The following is a 23790-nucleotide window of genomic DNA, read 5'->3' as shown; positions in this document are numbered from 1 at the left end:
GTCTCATTTAGAATGTGAGGATTGATCCAAGCCGACCCGTTCCAGGTTCAGATATCTGTTCAATCTATGAATGGTGTAGTGCAGGACAGGCCACGGGGTTACCTGATCCCAGGTTCACAGTGAGAGTGTTTCTCAAAAGGGCAGGCTAAAGGTCATCGAGGGAGCAGACAAAGATCATATCCATTCAGGTTTTCTGTGTGCGCACTGTGCTCTTCGCTCTTCAGTATGCAATCACTTCCATCTTCCCTTCTTTGGAGTACCAATTGACAAAAGACGGATGATTTTGGGGTGAAACTATTATGAACTTGGTTAAATAACTAAAAAGAGTTGTTTTTTTTGTAACAGCTGACGTGGTGGTTGTTGAATGTTGACATAAACCTTGCCCTTAGAATCTAAAAATCATAATTTGTCACATTGTCACCAATCAAATTACATCACTGTTAAGATTAAGGGAGAGTGGGGTGCTATTAACAAAAAAGGAATGATCAGTCCTTAGTTTAAATATGGCATCCTACTTGGTTAATGTCCCATATGCTGCAGTTTGGTGTTTTAGTAGAACTTGTTTTTTCACTTTTTCCAAGTATGACAGTAATGAGTAAAGTTTGGGTACTTTTATCAGTTGCATTGGCCTGTATACAGTAATAACATCAACCACAGATGCATCACATTGCTAACCGAATCGATTCGTTGTATATTTATTGTCGATGCATCTCTCCTTCCTTTCGGAAATCTGAGCCTTCATATGTGGTCAATTGCTGTGATGGAAAAGCACATTAGGTTTTCCTTCTCTTTTTTTAACAGTCTGTTCACAATGTGACGATCTTTCCACTTTTTTCATATTTAATGAATAAAACTATTTGCGCTGATAGCTCCAGACTCTTTTGTGGTGGCGGGCGTGGTTTCAGCTCGGCTGCAGGGGGGAGAGAGGGGGAGTGGCTCGGGGAACAGGGCCAGGTGGAAATAATAATTATCAGCTGTGGGTGATTGTGTGTGTGTGTGTGCGTGTGTGTGTGTGTGGGTCCTCTGCATTTAAGGAGTAAGGGGAGGACGAGCGAGGAGGAAGAGAGCGGGGACAACGAGAGAGCCCGACGCTGGCACGGTTTCCTGAAAACAATAAAACTTGTTGTAAATACTCGATCCTGGCTCCGAGCCCTTTATCCGCACGACGCACCCACCGTACAGTGGCGCCCAACTCGGCGGAGAGGAGAAATGGCGGATGAGGAGCAACGGCAGGGGATGGCGGCCCAGCCAGTGCTCGCGCTGGGCCGGATGTTGGCGGAAATGGCGGCAATCCAGCGCGACCAGGCGGAGGCCAACCGCCAATTCCTGGGGGCGCTCCAGGCACAGGTGGGGAGGCAGGCCCAGACCCTGGAGCAATTGGTGGCGCGGGCGGAACCACCACCGATCCCGACAGCGGTGGCGAGCCTGACGCTCCACCGGATGACGGCGGAAGACGACGCGCAGGCATTCCTGGAGGCCTTCGAAACGACGGCGGAGGCGTGCGGGTGGCCGGCCGGGGAGTGGGCAGTGAGGCTGCTCCCGCTACTAACAGGGGAGGCGCAGTCAGCAGCCATGGGGCTGCCCCCGGCGGTCCGGCGGGACTACGGGGCGGTGCGCAAGGCAGTGGTCGACAGGCTGGGGCTGCTGCCGGAGGACCACCGGCGGCGGTTCCGGGGGGCCAGGCTGGGACCCGAGGACCGGCCATTCGCCTACGGGCAGCGGCTCAAGGACACGGCCGCCAGGTGGCTCCTGCCAGGCGGGGTGGGGTCGGCCGCGGACGTCCTCGAGAAGGTGGTCCTCGAGCAGTTCGTGGAGGGGCTCCCGGCCCGGACGGCGGCGTGGGTCCGGTATCACCGCCCACCGACACTGGAGGCAGCCGTCACCCTGGCAGAGGACCACCTGGCGGTACACCCCCGCGGACCGGGCAACAAGGAGGGCGCGCCACCACCGCCCCGACCCGCGGCGGCACCCCAGGGATGGAGCCAGCAGCGGGCGGCAGGACGACCCGGACCGGCCCCACGGCAGACACCGACGGCCCCGTACCGCGACCCCCCAACCACAGCAAGCCCCGGCCCCCTTCCCGACCCACAGGGAGGTTCTCAAGCGCCAGGGCAGGAGTGCTGGAGGTGCGGGCGGCCCGGCCACCTACGGAGGGAGTGCCCGCTAATGGAGGTGGGGCAGGTGATCCGGGTTGCCGGCGCTCCAGCACCCTCCCCCGGCCCGGGAGCGACGTACCGCGTTCCGGTAAGAATCCAGGGGGGTACACGCCAGGCGATGGTGGATTCGGGCTGTTCGCAGTCCATGATACACCAGAGCCTGGTTCGGCCCGGGGCATTGATGGAGGCGTCGCGGGTGAAAATTAGGTGTGTGCACGGGGACGTTCATGAGTATCCCATAGTGTCCGTCGAACTTAGGTTCAAGGGGAAAAAATATAGATTAAAGGTCGCGGTTAGCTCCCACCTGACGCACCCGGTAATTTTGGGAACGGATTGGGAGGGATTTAACGCGCTACTGGGTGAGGCTGCGGGGGTGCGTTCACGACCGACAGGGACATGCGGTATTTGTGCTGTGCTCAGCGGTGACGCGAGGTCGTCCGACGCCGCCGGGGGAGAGGGGGAACCGGCGGAGCCTCCCGTGGAGACTCTGGCGGTTCCCGAGTTCCGCTCCATGGAAGATTTTCCACTCGAGCAGTCTCGGGACGATACTCTACGCTCAGCCTACGACCAAGTGATAAGAATTGATGGTCATTTGGTGCGCCCTGACGCCGCACAGTCGTACCCGCACTTCTCATTGATTAGGGACAGACTGTATAGAGTGAGTCGTGACACTCGAACGGGGCAAGAAAACACACAGTTACTGGTGCCGAAAAGCCGCCGGGAAATGGTTTTCCAGGCGGCTCACTATAATCCGATGGCGGGTCACATGGGATACGGGAAAACACTAGACCGGATAATGGCCCGATTTTATTGGCCAGGCATCCGGGCGGACGCGCGCCGCTGGTGTGCGTCCTGCCCGGAGTGTCAGTTAGTCAATGCACCAGCCATCCCGCGCGCCCCGCTGCGGCCTCTACCGCTGGTGGAGGTCCCGTTCGAGCGCGTCGGCATGGATCTAATCGGGCCGTTTCACCGGAGTGCACGCGGATACCGCTTTGTGTTAGTCCTCATGGATTACGCAACCCGGTATCCGGAGGCAGTGCCATTGCGCAATATCTCTGCAAAGAGCGTTGCGCAAGCGCTGTTTCAGGTCATCTCCCGGGTTGGAATCCCGAAAGAGATTCTAACAGACCAGGGCACCTCGTTCATGTCGCGCACACTGGGAGAACTTTACGGGTTACTGGGCATTAAGTCCGTCCGCACCAGCGTTTACCACCCCCAGACGGACGGGTTGGTGGAGCGGATGAATAGGACGCTGAAGTCCATGATTCGTAAATTTATTAGCGACGATGAACGTAATTGGGATAAATGGCTTGACCCTCTGTTGTTTGCAGTTCGGGAGGTTCCCCAGGCCTCCACAGGGTTTTCCCCCTTTGAGCTTCTGTTTGGCAGGTCACCAAGAGGGGTGCTGGACCTTATTAAGGAAAGCTGGGAGGAAGGTCCGAGCCCCGGGAAAAACGAGATCCAGTACGTCCTGGACCTACGAGCAAAGCTCCACACACTGGGTAGGATGTCACGGGAGAATTTGCTCCAGGCCCAGGAACGACAACAGCGGCTGTACAACAGAGGAGCCAAGCTGCGAGAATTCACACCGGGAGAGAAGGTACTTGTATTACTTCCTTCTTCCAACTCAAAACTCCTGGCTAAGTGGCAAGGGCCCTTTGAGGTCACACGCCGGGTGGGGGATGTTGATTATGAGGTGGTGCGGTCTGACAGGGGCGGGGCTACGCAAATATACCACCTCAACCTCCTGAAACCCTGGAGGGAGGCGGAGTCTGTGTCTCTGATTTCCACAGTATCGGAAGGAGAGGACCTGGGGCCGGAGGTGCCAAAAGCGGCCAATCCCACCCCGCTCCCGTGTGAGGGTCATCTCTCTGAGGACCAGAGAGCGGACATTGCCCAGTTGCAGGAGCGGTTTGCTGATGTGTTCTCCCCCCAGCCAGGCCGCACCGACCTGATAATGCACCAAATCGAGACACCCCCGGGGGTGACGGTGAGGTCACGACCCTACAGACTGCCCGAACACAAAAGAAAAGTGGTTCGGGAGGAATTAGCGGCAATGTTGGAGATGGGGGTAATAGAAGAGTCCAACAGCGCCTGGTGCAGCCCCATCGTTCTGGTGGCCAAGAAGGATGGGACTGTGCGGTTCTGCGTGGACTACCGCAAGGTGAACGATGTGTCACGATTCGACGCCTACCCAATGCCCCGGGTCGACGAACTCCTGGACCGGCTGGGCACTGCACGTTTTTTTACGACCCTGGATTTAACTAAGGGCTACTGGCAGATTCCCCTGTCGTCAGAGTCCAAAGAGAAAACAGCTTTCTCCACTCCGTATGGTTTGTACCAATTTACCATGCTTCCCTTCGGCTTGTTCGGTGCCCCGGCCACGTTTCAGCGCCTCATGGACAAGGTGCTGCGCCCGCACGCCGCATATGCAGCCGCATACTTGGATGACGTCATTATCCACAGCACCACCTGGGCGGAGCATGTGCGGCGGGTGGACGCGGTGCTGGAGTCGCTGAGGCGGGCCGGGCTCACCGCCAACCCGGGGAAGTGTGCAGTTGGACGGAGGGAGGTACGGTATTTGGGGTACCACTTGGGGGGGGGGCAGGTGCGTCCCCAGGTAGACAAGACAGCGGCAATTGCAGCCTGCCCGCGCCCCAAGACAAAAAAGGAGGTGAGGCGGTTTTTGGGGCTGGCAGGTTACTACAGACGGTTCATCGCCGGGTTTGCGGACCTCACCAGCCCCTTGACCGACCTGACCCGGAAAGGTGCGTCAGATCCGGTCCAGTGGTCGGAGCAGTGCCAGCGGGCGTTTGAGAAGGTAAAGCAAACTCTCTGTGGGGAGCCGCTCCTCCACACACCTAACTTTTCTCTCCCGTTTGTGCTGCAGACCGACGCGTCGGACAGAGGGCTGGGGGCCGTTTTGTCCCAGGAGGTCGAGGGGGTCGACCGCCCGGTGGTTTACATCAGCCGGAAACTGTCGGAGAGGGAGGCCAGGTACAGCACGGTGGAGAAGGAGTGCCTGGCCATCCGGTGGGCGGTGGGCTCCCTGCGCTACTACCTCCTGGGACGCTCATTCACCCTCTGTTCGGACCACGCCCCGCTCCAATGGCTCCACCGCATGAAGGATACTAACGCCCGGATCACTCGGTGGTATCTGGCCATGCAGCCTTTTAACTTCAAGGTGGTCCATAGGCCGGGGACGCAGATGGTCGTGGCGGACTTCCTCTCCCGCCCTCTGGAGGGAGGGGGGGGGGAGTAAGCTAGGCCGGACGGCTCCCCGGCCTAAGTCGGGCGGTGGGGGTATGTGGTGGCGGGCGTGGTTTCAGCTCGGCTGCAGGGGGGAGAGAGGGGGAGTGGCTCGGGGAACAGGGCCAGGTGGAAATAATAATTATCAGCTGTGGGTGATTGTGTGGGTGTGTGTGCGTGTGTGTGTGTGTGGGTCCTCTGCATTTAAGGAGTAAGGGGAGGACGAGCGAGGAGGAAGAGAGCGGGGACAACGAGAGAGCCCGACGCTGGCACGGTTTCCTGAAAACAATAAAACTTGTTGTAAATACTCGATCCTGGCTCCGAGCCCTTTATCCGCACGACGCACCCACCGTACATCTTTTTAACCCCATTTACACAAAAACTCATACACTCCATGTCAGAAGCTTTGTGTGATTGTATGATTAGAGCAAATTCCTCCCCAAACACCAACATGGCTTGAGTCTCAAAAGAGCAGGTCGGGTGTGAGAGAGGTTGTGAAACAGAGATACTTTTGTTGATTTGTTGCAGTGTGTGGCGTTTGTGTCGTGGGGAGAGGTCTGCTTGGCTCGGGAAGCACTAGGTTATCAATACACTATATTGATTGCTGAGATGAGAGCCTGATGTGATGTGTAATTGTCTGCTGTTGGGGCTCTGGGGGGGGTAAAGTTGCACAGTTGAGACAGGGACAGAGAGCCAAAATGTGGACAGGCAGCTGATGCCTGTGAACGACAAACCTGTTTGTTTGCATCCATGTGTCCTTAATATCAATCAAAGGGAGGGTTTCGTTGTTTAGAGGGAGACACACGTTGCTATGGAGAAAGCTCATATGTTGTTGTGGTGTGGGTGCGCATGCATGTGTGGTGGGAGGAGGATTTGGTGCAGTGCGAATCCCCCTTTTGAATGGTGCAGCGCCCCCCCCCTCCCTCTACCCAGTTCCTTCTCCCTCTGGTTCTGCTGAGCTTTATGTAAAAGCATTACGTAATAGCATAACACTCAGTTGTACCAGCCCGCCAGATCAAGGCCAGTGATGCTGACAGTGAAAATTGTGTGCGTCGGCTGATCTCATCATTAATCTGCTGCTGCCCGGATGCTGGATGCGGACACTCGTCCTCATCGTGAGCCATGTTTGAGCCTACGGGGTGCGTGTTTGTTCCTTTGCATTAATCAGGTATGACGCGGGACAGGGAGGATCAACTTTGGGCCAAAGAATACGTTTCATAAAATGAGCCGTCGAAGAGAGAGCAAACATGTGAGGGAGTGAAAAGAAAAGTGAGAGAACAAGATGTGAGTAAGGGATTTTCTGGCTTCAATTTGTTTCGTTAGAAGTTTTTAGCCAGCGTATATAGCCATCTGGTTAACAGCACCCGCAAGTGGCAATAGTGGCCTAGTGGTATTGCTAAAGCTTCCTGTGCTAGTAACACAAGAAGAGAAGGGTTGGCAAACTGATTCTATAAGTTAGTGCATCATCTGTCCATGGTTTGCTAGCATTAGCTGATGTCAGCCCCTAACTGAACTAATCTGTACACCAAGGAGTGTAGTGAATGAAACACAGATGAATTGTTATGCTGTGACATGAATTATTGCATATGAGCTTTGAATTCTTTAAAAAGCAGCATAGTCTTTGAAATGAGAGGCGTGAGGGGGCACTTTTTCTTCATTTTTACATCAATTATGAGTTTGTTTTGATCAACTACTTTCCAGCTCATGTCTGAATTTTTTATGTTTTGTCTGTGTTTAAAGCTACATTGGTGTCTGCTGATTCTCAGTTTGAAGCTGGGGGCATTCCAATGAAACTATATTGTGTTAGGTGTTCATGTTTACAAAGCAGAGTAGTGGAGTAGATAGACACATAAACAGCAATATTCATTTGGGCTTTTCAGAAAGAACAATAAAGAACCCCTCTCTACCAATATATCAAAGATACTGGTGGAGAAAAATGCTATCATACAGTTGAGTTGTGGTCGTACTGATATTTAATAATATATATTATAGGTAGGGTTACCATGCCAAGTTAAACGTCTGTGTGTGTGTGTGTTTGTGTGTGTGTGTGTGTGTGTGTGTGTGAGATGGAGACCAAGCTGCACCCCACAATTTTCATGGCAGCCTCTCTACAGTTGTTCCCATAGTAACTCTACTAGGTCAACCAATGAAAAGAGGGGGCTGGGCAGGAAGGAGGATGGGCCAGTGTTTGGGGGGTTGCCGTGATTGAACATTCACGCAGATAAAAACCATGCACTAACCAACATGTCGTTCTGAACACTTCAACAAGTCATGAAGAGGTTCCACTGCTTTTCACCTCTGCAACAGCATGCAAAGCCCCCAGCATCACCTACACTAACACGACCCTTTTGTCCAACCTTATCACTCTGCTTTACTCTCTGGCATGCTGCCACGGATCCTCCGAGGGCAATGTTGTGTAATCCTTTCACTTGTCAATAATTCACCATCAGACAAGCTGTGAGCAGAGAGTGCTCTTTGGCTCAGTGTGAAAAATGAAAGCATGCAGAACAGGAAAGCTTCAGCCGAATCTGGTTTATAATCGTTCCTGTTTAAGAATGTTTAATTATGATCCAAACTCAATGGGACCTTGTGAGCAGCAGATTAGAATATGAATTGAATTAGGAGTCACAAGATGAATTTTGCCTGAAATTCCCTTTAAAAGGTCGGGAGAGAGATACACAGCACAATGTCTTCAATTTAGTACTCAACATTTGTACGTGTTCACTTAACTGAACTTTTGTGTGACACACAACCGAAATATATCCTGATTTCACAAATAAATGACCAGATTAACATTACTTTCAAAGCGGGTTGTGTTGCCTCTCATTTACAAGAGCAACAGTGCTGAATAAGTGTGTACATAGTGTGTAAGATGGCCTGTCAGGTCATATTTCTTACCTGTTACCAGAAAAGAAACTACTTACTGTAGTAAGTACTGTTACTTAAACAGGTTATTCAAGCTTTTTGGAACCCCGAGGGAGAAGAGTTTAAGCAAAACAGAAAACTAAACATAGAAAACTTAGAAAATAAAAGTAATTGGAGAAAAAAAATCATTTGCCCAATTTCCAAAATGTTATTATTTTACTGTTGTTCTTTTCCTGCTTTCGTTTTGGTTTTAGCAAGTGTTTCCATAAATACACGTTGCCTGTAATTACCTAAGACAAGTATAACAGTAGCCTTGCATGAAACTTGTAAAATTTATTTTGCCACCAGAGTTCAAAACAACTGCAAGTAAGAACATTTTCTGATTGGTGAAATATTACTTTGTATAGCAGCAATGAAGATATCAGCCATGCAGAACCATTTTTTTCCAAAAGGCAATGAATAACTGAAACCAGAAAGCCCATCTCCCTAAAATAAATAAGATACAACCTGTGCATCACTGCCACCAAAATGACCTTTCCCCTTCTAATTTCATCATGCATTCCAGCATGTACAAAAGTATTAAGACAATTGTATCGACAAAAAAAACATTACAACGTAGAAAGATCTAAATTATACAATATAAAACCCTATAATTATTATACTCTCCCTTGTAATGATATATATATATATATATATATATATATATATATATATATACACACACACACACACACACACACACATAAACGAATCAAATGGATGCGTCTACTTAATCCAAACCGCCATCTTTACTTCTTCATGAGCACACGGTTGATGTCTCTAAATCCACCACTAAGCGTAGCCCGATGCTCCACAGGTCACTCAAAAGAATCCCCACCCTAAAACATTCACATTATGTGTGAAAGCCACAAAAAAATGATTCACTTTCGATTTTGACAGTAACGACGGTTGGTTGAGGATTGTACCGAGAAAACCAAAATAGTAAGAACATCTGCATACTTCATTTAGACACACCCGAGCACAGGTATGCACTACACCAAGCCAAACAAGAGGTTTCAAGAACATGCTTGAAATAAATCCTAAAAAGACCAAGAAATCACAGCTGTCTAATACCCACAGGTTCCATCTTCATTCATTTTATCGGAGCCTCAATATCCACGTTGATGAAGGTGAACAGTCGGTCCCTCTTAATCTCTTTGACTGTGTAATTGAGAGTGTTAATGCCGTCTGTATCGATAGTGTGTTTGGTGTGTTGTAGTTTACCGGGATTCTCTGGATTAGCCTCATTGTGCAGGTCCCGGGTATGTTTGATCATCCTGTACTTTCCAATCACGGAGTCAGGTCGAGATATGGTCATGCCGCGGAGGACGACTCGCCCGTAGATATCGTCATCCTCACCGCCCCAGCCCCAGTAGGTGTTCGGGAAACCGTTGATCTTCAGGTATTGGCTTTTGGACAACGCGGAAACTCCACCAAAGTTTGTGTTGTAGGGTAACTGGAAGTTAAATTTGTCGATGGCCACAGCCAGGTGTCGAGGATTGTCAAAGCACCTGTAGAGGTTACGGTCGTCCATAGGCACCAAATCTATGTCAGAGAAGACTAAGCAGTCGTAATCATATTCCTTCATTGCTTCCACGTAGCCTGCATTCATCAGTTTAGCCTTGTTGAACACGCCTTCTCCATCCTGGTTGATGACATACACCGTGTAGTCCAACTGCTGTCGAATCAGTATCGGATGGAGGTAATGCAGCCAATGAATGAGGTGCTTGTGCCGATTGCGGAACGGGATGATGATTGCCACCTTAACAAATTAAATAAGTTAGTTGGCTTTAACATAAATGTTTCTAATAATTCATATTTGGGGGGGTTTTCCTTTTAACAAAATACACTGATAACGTGGCGTGTGGCATCCTTAAAACCATTATAATATTGGTACATCTCATGGAAGTGAATTATAGATTTTTTTTTTACTGAACTTAAACAGTAGGCCCACGTAAAGGTGCACTATTATCCCCAGTGTTCTAACTGTTGTCCATATTCAGGTTCTTTTTTTTGCATTTTATTTTTTTCAAAAGAGAAAATAGAATGAGGCAAAAATCAAACCGACAACATGCAAGTAAAATATAAGTGAATGCTAAATACAGACAAGAACCCCCCCCCCCCCCCCTTTAAGTATAAGCAGTGTAGGCCCAGTATCAGGACAGGCGTAAAGGCATTGGCTGTGTAAACACTTAATTTACAAAGTACGGCAACGCGTGAAAACAGGTGAAAGTTTGGTGAGCTTTTATGGCAGCAATTAGTCTGTTCATCACCTACCTTCTGTTGTGCGATACAGCCTGACGGCTTGTACCGGCCTCCTTCCTGAAGAGGAGAACCGAATTTCTCTCTCACCTCATCCAGAGTCCGTTTAGAATTAAATTCCACAAGCAACGGACCCAAAAGATCTGGGGGGGTTTCGGGACAGCGTTCCAAAGTCGGGACTTGAGTGGTCTGCATTGGTTTCTCTTCGTCATTGACATTCAGGACTGGGAGAAGTGGGTTACTTCGATTTACAGAACGATTCGACGATACAAAAATATGTAACGTTTTTTCTTTCTTGTTGAATTGATAAAAAATAAAACATGCCACACTTAAAGAAACAAAAAAGGCCAATCCTTGAAAGATTTTTTTCAACATGCTTTCTTCCCCGGAAGGTGAGTTCTGTAAACCTAGCCGCTCACACCTGTTATTAACAACCGATCACGATACTTCAATTTTGTTTCCTCTTGTTTTTCCCAGATCTAACAACTTAAAGACTCAATTAAAGTATATTGCTGTGTTTTGGTTAGTATGACCATAAAACTATTAAATCAATAGACTTCCTCAGCAAGATCCTGAGATGATCTCTATTGTCCTGCTCAACAGTGTGGTCTCGTGCCGGGCGGAATAAGATGTGGAGTATTTCTTTCTGTAGCAGACCTCTTCTGGTAAAATGTTCCTGGAAAGTGTTCCGCCCCGTAGATTACTTCCTACGTGTGTGCAACAACTAACCTGTTCTTCCAGTTTAGCATGAAGAACATTTTGATTGGTTTAAGTTCATGTGAATAAAGTCACAGCCACTATGCGGTTCATCAAAGTTCATCCAGGTTTGGGAAAAAAACCAAATTCATTTAAATATCAAGGAGGTTGAAATGTCAACCACATGTGCAACAGGATATCTTAACACCTCACACATGTGATCAATGGGTTTTTAAGGTGCACTGTGAATAGGGTTGGGTATCGTTTGAATTTGAGCGATTCCGATTCCTGGTTTCGATTCCGGTTCCCAGCGATTCTCGATTCCGATTCTTTTAAGAGGCAGGGTCAAAAAAGTATAAGTTTAAGATATTTTAAATGAGCTAGCTAACCAAGGGTCTTTCTGAAGGAAATAGTCTGACCTTCTCCATCAATGTTAGTTCTATGAACTTTTTATTAACTTTACTATGAATTTCTAACAGGGCTGTTTTCAACTAAAATAAATATCAAACTATGAACTTGAATATTGTATAAACATTATAAATTATGAATATATTTTAACAGGGGTACACTTTCCTCCAGAGAGCTTTATTTTTGAAACCTCACAAAAACACATTTACACGTGAGTGTATGATACTGCAGGTACTTAAACGTTACCTTGCTCCCACTAATGGGCTAACGCTTGGAATCAGAGGAAGAGGCAGCGGAGGACGGGCGGCGCAGCGCGTCAAACACGGGGCACACGGAGCGGGGGGGCGCACAACTCTCCCAACCTCAAATCAGGGACACTTTCGCTGACGGGGGGCTGCTAGCGGTCGACGCGGGGAATGCTAGCACAATCTCTTTTTTTTTCTTTGCAGCGCCAGCCTCACTGCTCATTTTAACAGATAGGACAGCTCCGCTCTGGCCACCCGGCACCCGCGCGCACTGGTCTGATGCGTCACAAATTCACAACAACCGGGAGTTTTTTGCAGAGTTTTCGGTTTGTTTCGAGAAGTGCAACCACACTTTGGACCGCCGACGCACGCTATACATGTTCGATCGCGCTGTTACGCCAACACTTCCGGTGGACGCTTCTTTGTTGGTGTTCAGCGGTTTTTATTTTCGGTCGGCGCCGGCGGACTGAGAATCGAAACTAGGAATCAAATTTTAAACTTTTGAACGATACCGGGTAAATGGCAAAGCTAGTTCCGATTCCAATCGATTCTCGATTCTCACACACACTAGTGAGATGGCATGAGTGTCTCAATAGTGTGTGTGAGAGTGTCTCAATAGTGTGTGTGAGAGTGTCTCAGTAGTGTGTATGAGAGTGTCTCAATAGTGTGTGTGAGAGTGTCTCAGTAGTGCGTGTGAGTGTTGAGTGTCTCAGTAGTGTGTGTGAGTGTCTCAGTAGTGTGTGTGAGAGTGTCTCAGTAGTGTGTGTGAGAGTGTCGAGTGTCTCAGTAGTGTGTGTGAGAGTGTCTCAGTAGTTAAGTCCTAAACGGCCCCTCATAAAACTGGCTTACTCTCAGCTGTAACCACCACACAAGCAACCCTTTACTAAATTGGAAGTGAAGTTACCCAGAGACACGAGACACAAGAAAGCTACAAAATAAGACAAGCAGACCCAAACCGTGACAGAACCCCCCCCTCAAGGACTGAATTCCAGACGGTCCTAAAGGAGGGTGGAACCCAGAAAAACAGACAAGGGAGGGAGGGCGGGGAACCCGACAACCCCCGGCCGCCCAGGGGACTCCAAGGGTCGGCGGCACGGTGTCGGGTCCCTCCGGCCGGGATGACCGCCGGACCTTAGGGTCTCGGGGGGCCTGCCGGGTCGGCGACCGGGCCTCAGGGTCTCGGGGGGCCTGCCGGGTCGGCGACCGGGCCTCAGGGTCTCGGGGGGCCTGCCGGGTCGGCGACCGGGCCTCAGGGGGCCTGCCGGGTCGGCGAACGGGCCTCAGGGTCTCGGGGGGCCTGCCGGGTCGGCGACCGGGCCTCAGGGTCTCGGGGGGCCTGCCGGGTCGGCGACCGGGCCTCAGGGTCTCGGGGGGCCTGCCGGGTCGGCGACCGGGCCTCAGGGGGCCTGCCGGGTCGGCGAACGGGCCTCAGGGTCTCGGGGGGCCTGCCGGGTCGGCGACCGGGCCTCAGGGTGGCGGGGGGCGCCGAGCTGTGCGGCCGTATGCAACAAAGGCTGGCTAAGGGACGTGAGAGTGTTGACATAATGGAAGACATCGGTGGGCTCCGAGATAGCATGCTAGCATTAGCGGATCAAATCGATCAACATGGGTTATCTGCAGATACTATTTTGACACATATTGAGGGTTTTTTGGAAGTACTAGGGCTTGCGGTTCCCACTTCGGCAGCTCTGCGGTCAACTCAGGCGACACTCGGATATCCGTGGTCAACTCAGCCGACACTTGAATTTTAGTGCACGTTTGTGCTGACATTTACGGTACCATTTCTCAAAGTTTGGTCCGGTTACTTGCTCAATACCGTAAATGTCAGCATAAACGTGCACTGAAATTCAAGTGTCGGCTGAGGCTCTGTTGTCTGTTCTGAATGTGATAGATAGCCACGCCCCCTGATTTGCATATAAGAAAGAGAAATGAAATACTGTGTCATTATGCATTACCGTGTCATTATGAAACCCCCCCAGATCTTTTGGGTCCATTGCTTGTGGAGTTTAATTCTAAACAGACTCTGGATGAGGTGAGAGAGAAATTCGGTTCTCCTCTTCAGGAAGGAGGCCGGTACAAGCCGTCAGGCTGTATCGCACAACAGAAGGTAGGTGATGAACAGTCTAATTGCTGCCATAAAAGCTCACCAAACTTTCACCTGTTTTCACACGTTGCCGTACTTTGTATATTAAGTGTTTACACAGCCAATGCCTATACGCCTGTCCTGAGACTGGGCCTACACTGCTTATACTTGAGGGGGGGTTCTTGTCGGTATTTAGCATTCACTTATATTTTACTTGCATGTTGTCGGTTTGATTTTTGCCTCATTCTATTTTCTCTTTTGAAAAAAATAAAATCCAAAAAAAAGAACCTGAATATGAACAACAGTTAGAACACTGGGGATAATAGTGTCAGGACGCGGGTGCGAGGGCAAGGAGGGAGGACTCAGTCGCGGAGTATTGGAAAATAAAAGGACTTTAATAATCAAAAAACTCAAACTCAAAATCACTCTAACCAAAAAAGGGGAGGAAGGAGGCAAAAACAAAACAGACCAAAAACAGGGACCTGGACTTGAACACACAAATTGACTTACTTGACATGAACGTTGACATGTAATGACGCCACACGAGACAAGAGACTCACAATGTCAGGGGGACGCGGTCGAGGGCAAGGAGGGAGGACTCAGATGCGGAGTTGAAAAATAAAAGACTTTAATTGTCAAAACTCTAAATCAAAATCGCTCCAACCAAAAAAGGGAGGAAGGAGGAGAAAACAAAACAGACAAAAACAGGGACCTGGACTTGAAAACACGAAACAGACTTGACTTGACTTACTTGACAAATGAACGTTGACATGTAATGACGCCACACCAGACAAGGGACTCACAGGGCTTGAATACACAAGGGAGGTGCAGGTGTTTGAACACAGGTGGAAACGATCAGGCACGGCAGACAATTACAGGGGAAGACAGGACAAGGCAGGAAGTGAAGTTACCCAGGATCACAAGAGACATAAAAACTACAAAATAAGACAAGAAGCCGACCCAAACCGTGACAGAACCCCCCCCTCAAGGACCGAATTCCAGACGGTCCTAAAGGGGGGCAGAACCATGGAAATCAGACAAGGGGCGGGAGGGTGGGGACCCGACAGCTATGGTCCGGCCGCCTGCCGGGTCGGCGACCGGGCCTCAGGGTCTCGGGGGGCTGTGCGGCTCCGGCGTCGTCGTGGCGTGGGGCGCCGAGCTGTGCGGCTCCGGCGTCGTCGTGGCCGTGGGGACGGGGCTGGAGACTGGAGTCTTGGGGCCGGAACGGGCGGAGACTGGAGTCTTGGGGCCGGAACGGGCGGAGACTGGAGTCTTGGGGCCGGAACGGGCGGAGACTGGAGTCTTGGGGCCGGAACGGGCGGAGACTGGAGTCTTGGGGCCGGAACGGGTGGAGACGAGACTCTGGGGGCCGGAACGGGCGGAGACGAGACTCTGGGGGCCGGAACGGGCGTGGGTCTTGGAGCTGGGGGGGTGGGTCTTGGGGCCGGTTCGGGCGGAGACGGGTGTCGTTGGCGCCGTCGCTGCCGCCGAATGCGGAGGTCCAGGGCGTGGGGGTCCTACTTGGCCTGGAGGCGGGCGGCCAGCTCCAGCACCTGCTCCCAGCGTGTGCTGAGGACTGGGGGCTGGACGCTGGCCTCCATCGGCGAGGCCCAACCTGGGTCTGGAGAGGGGCGAGGGCGGTGACCGGGGCGCCGCCCGGAGCCTGCTGGCGAGCTGGGGTTGGCGTTGCGCCAGGCAGCCTGCTGCACGCTGCGGGGCCCACCAAAGGCCAGGCGGGTTCCCCAGAATGGGTTCTGGGGACCCCACTCCGCTGGGTCCTTCGTTGGTGTGGCCTGATTCCCCACAGTAGAGACAACAGCAGTCCCTGATACGCCTCTGCCGCTCGGTCGGAGAAAGCTGGGAGCGACCTAGTTGCATGGGTTCCGGGGCTGCAAACTCGGCTGCGCCCGGAGAGTCTCGGCTGTGTCTGGCGAAAAATCCTCGGCGTAGGCGAAATTCGTCCCGAGAACCCGGAAGTGCCGTTCCTCCCGGTCCGTAGCGTTCTCTCGTCCGCTCCCGTAAACCGTCCACTCTGTTGGCTAGAGCGATGAGCGAGTCCAGGTCTGCGGGCATGTCCCGTGCCGCCAACTCGTCCTTGATTGCGTCGGCGAGTCCATGTAGGAATACGTCGAAGAGCGCTGCTTGGTCCCACTGGCTGTCGACGGCCAGAATTCCACGACGTAATCCGCCACACTGCGAGCGCCTTGGCGGAGACGGAATAGCTTCCTGGCCGCCTCCCTCCCGGACAAGGGTGCCCCGAACACTCTCCTCACCTCCTCCACGAAGGCGTCGTGGCTCTGACAAAGTGGTGATCGATTGTCCCAGAGCGCGGTAGCCCAGGCGGCTGCCCGCCCCGACATATGGAAAATCATATATGCCACCCGGGAGGCTTCGGTCGGAAAAGATGACGGCTGTAGCTGAAACAGCAGGGAACACTGTGACAAAAACGGTCGACAGGCACTGGCGTCTCCGGAAAAACGCTCCGGGGGAGCTAGGTGGGGCTCCCGGGTCGGCGTGCTGGACGAAAGAAGAGGCGCTGGAACCGGGGCGTTGGTGTTGGGGCTGGCTGGCCCTGCCGCCGCACAGAGGTGCCGCTATTCCCCCAGTTCCTCCATGATTGTTCGAAACGCCTGCTCGTGGTGGGCAAATCGAGCGTGGCTGCGGGAGATGGCGTCCCGCCAGTCCTCGGCGTCCGCTGGGTCGGACATGGCCAGATCGTACTGTCAGGACACTGACAGAGGGCGACCCAATAGCAGACGCAGACACAGGTAAGCAGGGTGCAACGCTTTTATTTATGAGTAGCGTGGTCTGTGCGGGGCACGATGCGGGACGGTCGGGCAGGCGGGGTTCGAGCAGGGGACAGACGTAGTCAGCCGGGCGAGGGTCAAGCAGGGGACAGGCGTACTCAGCCGGGCGGGGGTCAAGCAGGAGACGGACGTAGTCAGCCAGGCGGGGGTCAAGCAGGGGACAGGCGTACTCAGCCGGGCGGGGGTCAGGCAGGAGGCAATCAGGCAGGCGGGGGGTCAGGCTGGAGACAGAGGTGGTCAGACAGGCGGGGGTCAGGTACGAAGGGCAGGCCGGGAGAAGACAGAGACGGGAACGCTGGAAAGCTTGGAGACATCACAAGACGATCTGGCAGGGAGCTGACAAACGAACAGAGGTTAAATACACCGGGGAGGCAATCAGGGGACGAGAAACACCTGGGAGGGGTAGAGACAAACACTTAACGAGACACCGGCTGTGACAGTAACCTCTACAGGTGCTTTGACAATCCTCGACACCTGGCTGTGGCCATCGACAAATTCAACTTCCAGTTACCCTACAACACAAACTTTGGTGGAGTTTCCGCGTTGTCCAAAAGCCAATACCTAAAGATCAACGGTTTCCCGAACACCTAATGGGGCTGGGGCGGTGAGGATGACGATATCTACGGGCGAATCGTCCTCCGCGGCATGACCATATCTCACCCTGACTCCGTGATTGGAAAGTACAGGATGATCAAACATACCCGGGACCTGCACAATGAGGCTAATCCAGAGAATCCCGGTAAACTACAACACACTGAACACACTATCGATACAGACGGCATTAATACTCTCAAATACACAGTCAAAGAGATTAAGAGGGACCGACTGTTCACCTTCATCAACGTGGATATTGAAGCTCCCATAAAATTAATGAAGATGGAACCTGTGGGTATTAGACAGCTGTGATTTCTTGGTCTTTCAGGATTTATTTCAAGTGAGAGCATGTTCTTGAAACCTCTTGTTTGGCTTGGTGTAGTGTTGTATGCATACCTGTGCTCGGGTGTGTCTAAATGAAGTATGCAGATGTTCTTTCTATTTTTGTTTTCTCGGTACAATCTTCAACCAACCGTCGTTACTGTCAAAATCGAAAGTGAATCATTTTTTTGTGGCTTTCACACATAATGTGAATGTTTTAGGGTGGGGATTCTTTTGAGGCACCTGTGGAGCATCGGGCTACGCTTAGTGGTGGATTTAGAGACATCAACCGTGTGCTCATGAAGAAGTAAAGATGGCGGTTTGGATTAAGTAGACGCATCCATTTGATTCGTTTATGTGTGTGTGTGTGTGTGTGTATATATATATATATATATCATTACAAGGGAGAGTATAATAAATATAGGGTTTTATATTGTATAATTTAGATCTTTCTACGTTGTAATGTTTTTTTTGTCGATACAATTGTCTTAATACTTTTGTACATGCTGGAATGCATGATGAAATTAGAAGGGGAAAGGTCATTTTGGTGGCAGTGATGCACAGGTTGTATCTTATTTATTTTAGGGAGATGGGCTTTCTGGTTTCAGTTATTCATTGCCTTTTGGAAAAAAATGGTTCTGCATGGCTGATATCTTCATTGCTGCTATACAAAGTAATATTTCTGTCGTGGTTTGATTTTTGGTACTTGTTGTTTTTGTGTTCTTCCATTTTCCTGGCAATAGGAGACGGCGGAGGGCGAGGTTGGTGCTGAACGAGACACACCTGGTTCCCATCCCACCTAATCACTTGTGCCATAAAGACAGGCTCTGCTCGTCACTCCCCGCTCGTACCCGCTGCAACTTGTGGCTCCCGGCTTTTTCCCCCCCCCGTGCTCGACTCCAGCCCAGCCCAGCCCAGCCCAGCCAGCTCAACCTCGGTCGTCTCCTCCGTTTCCAGCGCCTTGTGTTTTTCTGTGTGCCCGGCTGTGGTGATTAAACTTTTTGAAGACCATCCCGCCTCCTGTCTCTGCATTTCGGGGTCCACCGAGAACCGCACCAATTTCACCAATCAGAAAATGTTCCTACTTGCAGTTGTTTTGAACTCTGGTGCAATAAATTTTACAAGTTTCATGCAAGGCTATTGTTATACTTGTCTTGGGTAATTACAGGCAACGTGTATTTATGGAAACACTTGCTAAAACCAAAACGAAAGCAGGAAAAGAACAACAGTAAAATAATAACATTTTGGAAATTGAGCAAATGTTTTTTTCTTCAATTTTATTGTCTAAATTTTCTATGTGTGGTTTTCTGTTTTGCTTAAACTCTTCTCCCTCAGGGTTCCAAAAAGTTTGAATAACCTGTTTAAGTAACAGTACTTACTACAGTAAGTAGTTCCTTTTCTGGTAACAGGTAAGAAATATGACCTGACAGGCCATCTTACACACTATGTACACACTTATTCAGCACTGTTGCACTAGTAAATGAGAGGCAACACAACTGTGATGCCCTCAGAACTGGGCAGTTGGCTCCCCCTTCTGGGCGCTATTGATTATTTAATTAATTCGCCTTAATTTTGGCACGCACTTTAACCCGGAACCGGAAGTTCGCCGTCTGAGTTATTGTTTTGGATCGTTCGTTCAGAGAAGTCATCCGCTATCATCCTTTACATTTAAAAGCCTTCGAAAGAATAGTCTGTGAGTATTTGTTTTGCATTGACCATAAAGTAACTCTATAATGTCATTTTGTCCATTAGAGAAGTTAATTTTGTACGTGCTGCATGTTGTTGTTTCACTATACGTATGTCTGCTACAGAAGCGTAGAAGCTACATACTGTTCTATACTCATGTGTGACATCTTGCTAATTGTATTTTTCTGTCTGTTTTAGTTTTACTCCAACTTGAATAGTGTATGTAACTGCTGCAAAATAAAGCACTTGGAGCTTGGACGCTGATTCCTGACTCCCATATGTCTTCAAATGGAGTTTGGCTAACTGCTAAATTGTGTACGGAGCTACACACACAAGGAGAGCAGAATAGTAAAAAGACTGATATGCAGCTGGCTAAACAACTCAAAAGAAACGGATCACAGTGAGTAACAACCACTATGGATGAAAAGTATCTGAAACCTGCAACTGAAGAGGAAACACAGAGCTTACAAGATGGAGCATCTGTCTGCAATTCCAAACATTCTGGTGCATCGCGATCTTCTAGATCATCTGTTGGGGCTGCAGCAGCACAAGCAAGAGCAAAGGCAGCGCGAGCACGGGCTATTTTTGCGGAGAGGGAGATTGCCATGAAAGTTGACAAAGCCAGACTAGAAGCTAATCTGGAAGCCCTGCACTTTGAAAGGAGGCTGCAGCTGCTATTGCCCAGGCAGAGGTATTGGAGTCAGCTGCAGAGTACGAGGGTGAGCTTCGTAGTAGGAAAAGCCACCCAGCAATAGTAAAAGCCACACATCAACGTGTGAGCGATTACATCAGGGACCAAACCAGTCGTTTTAGCCAACATCCAGAGTCATTCCTAAACTTGCCACACAAACAACAAACAAAGAATCCCGCTTTGCGTTCTTCTGAACAGTCTAATAGGGCCTTCAAGGAAGTAGACAACCCGCATGTCGTCGTTGATGCCTGTGCCTCACCACACGTCCAACACCAGACCTCTCATAAGCCCCACTCGTTGATCCAGCAACGCAGTACAAATCTTGGTCAATCTGAAAGAGAGCATTTATTGCAAAGACCATTCCGCAACGTTTTGCCTGCACAGCCAAATTATAATGCACCACAGTCTGCAGAGTATTCCCCTGCACGCCAATCCGAATCTTCTGTTATGATGGACATGGCTAAGTATTTGGCACGCAAAGAGCTCGTGAGCAGCGGTCTGACTCACTTTAATGACCGCCCCGAAACTTACAGAGCATGGAGGTCGTCTTGGAGGTCGTCTTTCCTCAACACAATAAGAGACTTGGTTCTTACTGCTAGCGAAGAACTGGACTTGCTGTTAAAATGGCTTGGCAAGGACTCTTCTGAACATGTACGGCGTTTGAGGGCAGTCCACATAGACAAACCAGAAGCCGCTCTCAAAAGGGTTTGTGACCGGCTTCATGAATGTTACAGCTCTCCAGAGGTCATAGAATGTGCCCTTTTTAAGAAGCTAGACAGCTTTCCTAAAATAGCAAACAAAGAATACTACAAATTAAGAGAATTGGGAGATCTTTTAATGGAGCTACTCGCAGCAAAGGAAGATGGTTATCTACCAGGCTTAACATACCTGGACACTGCCCGTGGTGTCGGACCCATTGTGGAAAAGCTTCCATATGGGTTACAAGAGAAATGGATTTCTCAGGGATCAACGTTTAAGGAGGAGTATCAAGTCTCATATCCCCCTTTTTCTTTCTTCACCAATTTCATTTGTCATGAAGCCAAAATGAGGAATGACCCCAGCTTCGCTCTCCCTAGCAACAGCTCCCCTCAAAGACAAAAAACATTCTTAAAGCATGTTAACTTTAAAGCTCCAGTGTCAGTGCATAAGACTAATGTCTCCCCTGTTGAAGCTCAGGACAATTCAGCACATAAGGATGACATAGCTAAACACTGCCCAATTCATAACAAACCTCACCCACTGCGGAAATGTTGTAGCTTCAGACTCAAAACCATCGAAGAACGGAAGACGTACTTGAAGGAGCAGGGGATCTGCTTCAAGTGCTGCTCATCATCATCGCATCTCGCTCGAAACTGCAAAAGCACATTGAAGTGTGAGGAGTGCAACAGTGAACATCATCTTACTGCTCTACATTAGAGATGAGCCGGATACTCGGCTGAAACGAGTATGCGGTACGGATAAAGCACTTTGTGGCTCACATGTGTGCATGTATGTAACTGCCCAGTCATTGACAAGTTCTCTCTCTTTTCCCTGTTTTGCCTTCTTGTCTGATCATTGTATGCAGTTGAGACAAACTACTTGTTTCTGGCTGTGATCATTGCACACAGGTACATTGCATTTCCCACACCTGTTGTTAACTTTCCAATCTTTGTTAGTTGGGCAGATCTGACACCTCTTTCTCTTTGGTTGGTCCTGTCCTCTTCTTTCCTGTGGCTGGGTTTTGGCTTTTGTCACCCCACACCTTTCCATTGATTCAATAATCGTGGTTTGCAGTTGGGGGCAGCCTTCCAGTCGACTCCTCATGTGTGGTGTGACAAGCTCCTTTGACAGCTCTTTGAGGAAGATCCGTCGTGCATTGGTGATGCCACTCTTGAAATCTGGGTGCTGAGCCGTAAAAAAAGTGTAGGCATTCAGGGTGGCGATGTCAATCTTGTTGTACCACAGCACCATGGGCCACCTCTGTGTTTGGCGCTTGCAGGTGTAGGTTCCAACCATCTGGTCAGTCGTGTCTACACCTCCTTTCGTTTTGTTGTAAAATGTGATCACTTCTGTTTTTTTCTTTCTGCTATTTTCATCCACTACTTTGTCATGGTGCATTGTGCTCAGGAGCACAACAGCTTTTGCTTTCTTTCTGACATAGCTGACCATGGCAAGGCTGTTGTTGAATCCAAACTCTGTGCTGTGAACCTCCCTGGACTTGGAAGGCTTCATCAGAGGAGGGATGTCTGGCTTGTTCAGACGTAGAGTCCCCACAATAGTGAGATCCTTCTCCAGAAGATGCTGCGCAAGAGGCACACTGGTGAGAAAGTTATCCATTGTGATGTTTCGACCTGTGTTTCTAAATCTACTACACAACTGCTGGACAATGTTTTCCCCCAGATTCTTCTGAACGTCTTCACCTGGTTGTCTCCCTGTGTAAACTATACCATCTATTGCATAGGGGATGTGTGCATCACAAACCCAGAAGATCTTTAGGCCGTACTTGGCGGGCTTGCTTGGCATGTACTGTAAGAACTTGCACCTACCCCTGAATGGCACAAGCTGTTCATCCACAGTGACACAATCACTGGGGATGAATCGCTGTCTGCAGTTGACCAGGAACAGGTCCCATACATAGCGGAAGGCTGCCATATGGTCTCTTTCCAGTCGGAAGGCTCTGGTCGTCTTATCATCGAAGCGCAAGGTGCGGCGAATGTCTTCAAATCTTCCAATAGCCATAGTGGCCTTGTACATGGGATTATGTAGAGGACTCCCAAAAAGCTCACGGACTGAAACATCCCAGTTCTTCTCACTTCCTGCAAGCAGGGTCAATCCAATGAAGGCCATAAATTCATCTTTAGTGACATTTTTCCATTCTTTTCTTCTAGCTGTTGCTACTCTCCGTCCTTCCAAGTTTGTGCACTTCATCACCTCTTGTATTATATCATCAGTGATAAAGAGCTCCCATGCATCTTTTGGTGAGACAGTGGTGCTTAGCCCTTGTGCAGGCCCTGATCGACTTCTGATGATATTGTGGCTCTGTGTTCTACCCTGGGTGGTACTCTGGCTTTCTTCTTCAGAGGACACTGAAGAGGAATCTTCTGAATCAGATTGATCCTGTTCAGTAGGATTTCCAGGTAGATGGCTGCCACTGCCACCTGGACAATAGTCTGAGTCCTCATCATCGGAAATTTCAGACTCTGAGTCCAACCCTGTTACTGCCTCTCCATCATCCAGCATCTGTAGGACCATTTCAGCTGTGTATCTAGCAGCCATGAATCCTTGATGAAGAAACATGAGAGTAATGTTTTCAATAGATCAACACGTAGCACTCATTACACACACATACACACTAAATACCATATTGCAATGCTAGCTAGTGTTAGCTAGTTGTAAAGTAGGCCAATTTATTGATGAATAATACTAACTCTTTCACACAACAATCATGAATGACACGCACAAACACAATACATATAGTAATGTTAGCTAACTTCGTTAGCTAGCTGGTGTTAGCTAGTGTTAGCTACTATAAAGTAGGCTAATCTGTTGATGAATAAAAACAGTAAATAACAATCATGAAGGACGCACACAATACTGTATGAAGATAATACTTACATGTATCAGCTCTTGCTGTAAAACAATCTGCCTGAAGGGTCAAACTTCTGAAATAGTCTGTTTGGTCCACAGTTAATTTATTCCAAACAGCCAC

At 49.7% G+C, this 23790-nt stretch overlaps 2 protein-coding genes and 1 pseudogene across 2 annotated transcripts; 1 reads left to right on the top strand and 2 right to left on the bottom strand.

The window, feature by feature from the left end:
• Positions 1-29: 29 nt before the first annotated feature.
• On the bottom strand, positions 30-12345 carry LOC119199020 (beta-1,4-galactosyltransferase 1-like). The gene is made up of 3 exons (XM_037456684.2): positions 10587-12345; positions 5761-10071; positions 30-876 (listed from the first exon to the last, which is right to left on the bottom strand). Exons 1-2 carry the CDS (start codon positions 10944-10946, stop codon positions 9403-9405), a joined length of 1029 nt encoding a protein of 342 aa, XP_037312581.2. The 5' UTR covers positions 10947-12345; the 3' UTR covers positions 30-876; positions 5761-9402.
• A 1538-nt stretch (positions 12346-13883) lies between these two features.
• Positions 13884-18806, top strand: LOC134107518 (uncharacterized; annotated as a pseudogene).
• Positions 18807-21653: 2847 nt separating this feature from the next.
• LOC134107505 (piggyBac transposable element-derived protein 4-like) lies at positions 21654-23378 on the bottom strand. Its single transcript, XM_062559331.1, has one exon. It carries the CDS (start codon positions 23376-23378, stop codon positions 21654-21656), a length of 1725 nt encoding a protein of 574 aa, XP_062415315.1.
• Positions 23379-23790: the final 412 nt, after the last annotated feature.

The sequence above is a fragment of the Pungitius pungitius genome, chromosome 19, assembly GCF_949316345.1.
Source record: "Pungitius pungitius chromosome 19, fPunPun2.1, whole genome shotgun sequence".
NCBI lineage: Eukaryota > Metazoa > Chordata > Actinopteri > Perciformes > Gasterosteidae > Pungitius > Pungitius pungitius.
The sequence above is the reverse complement of the archived record's forward strand: the minus strand, read 5'-3'. Positions and strand labels throughout refer to the sequence as shown.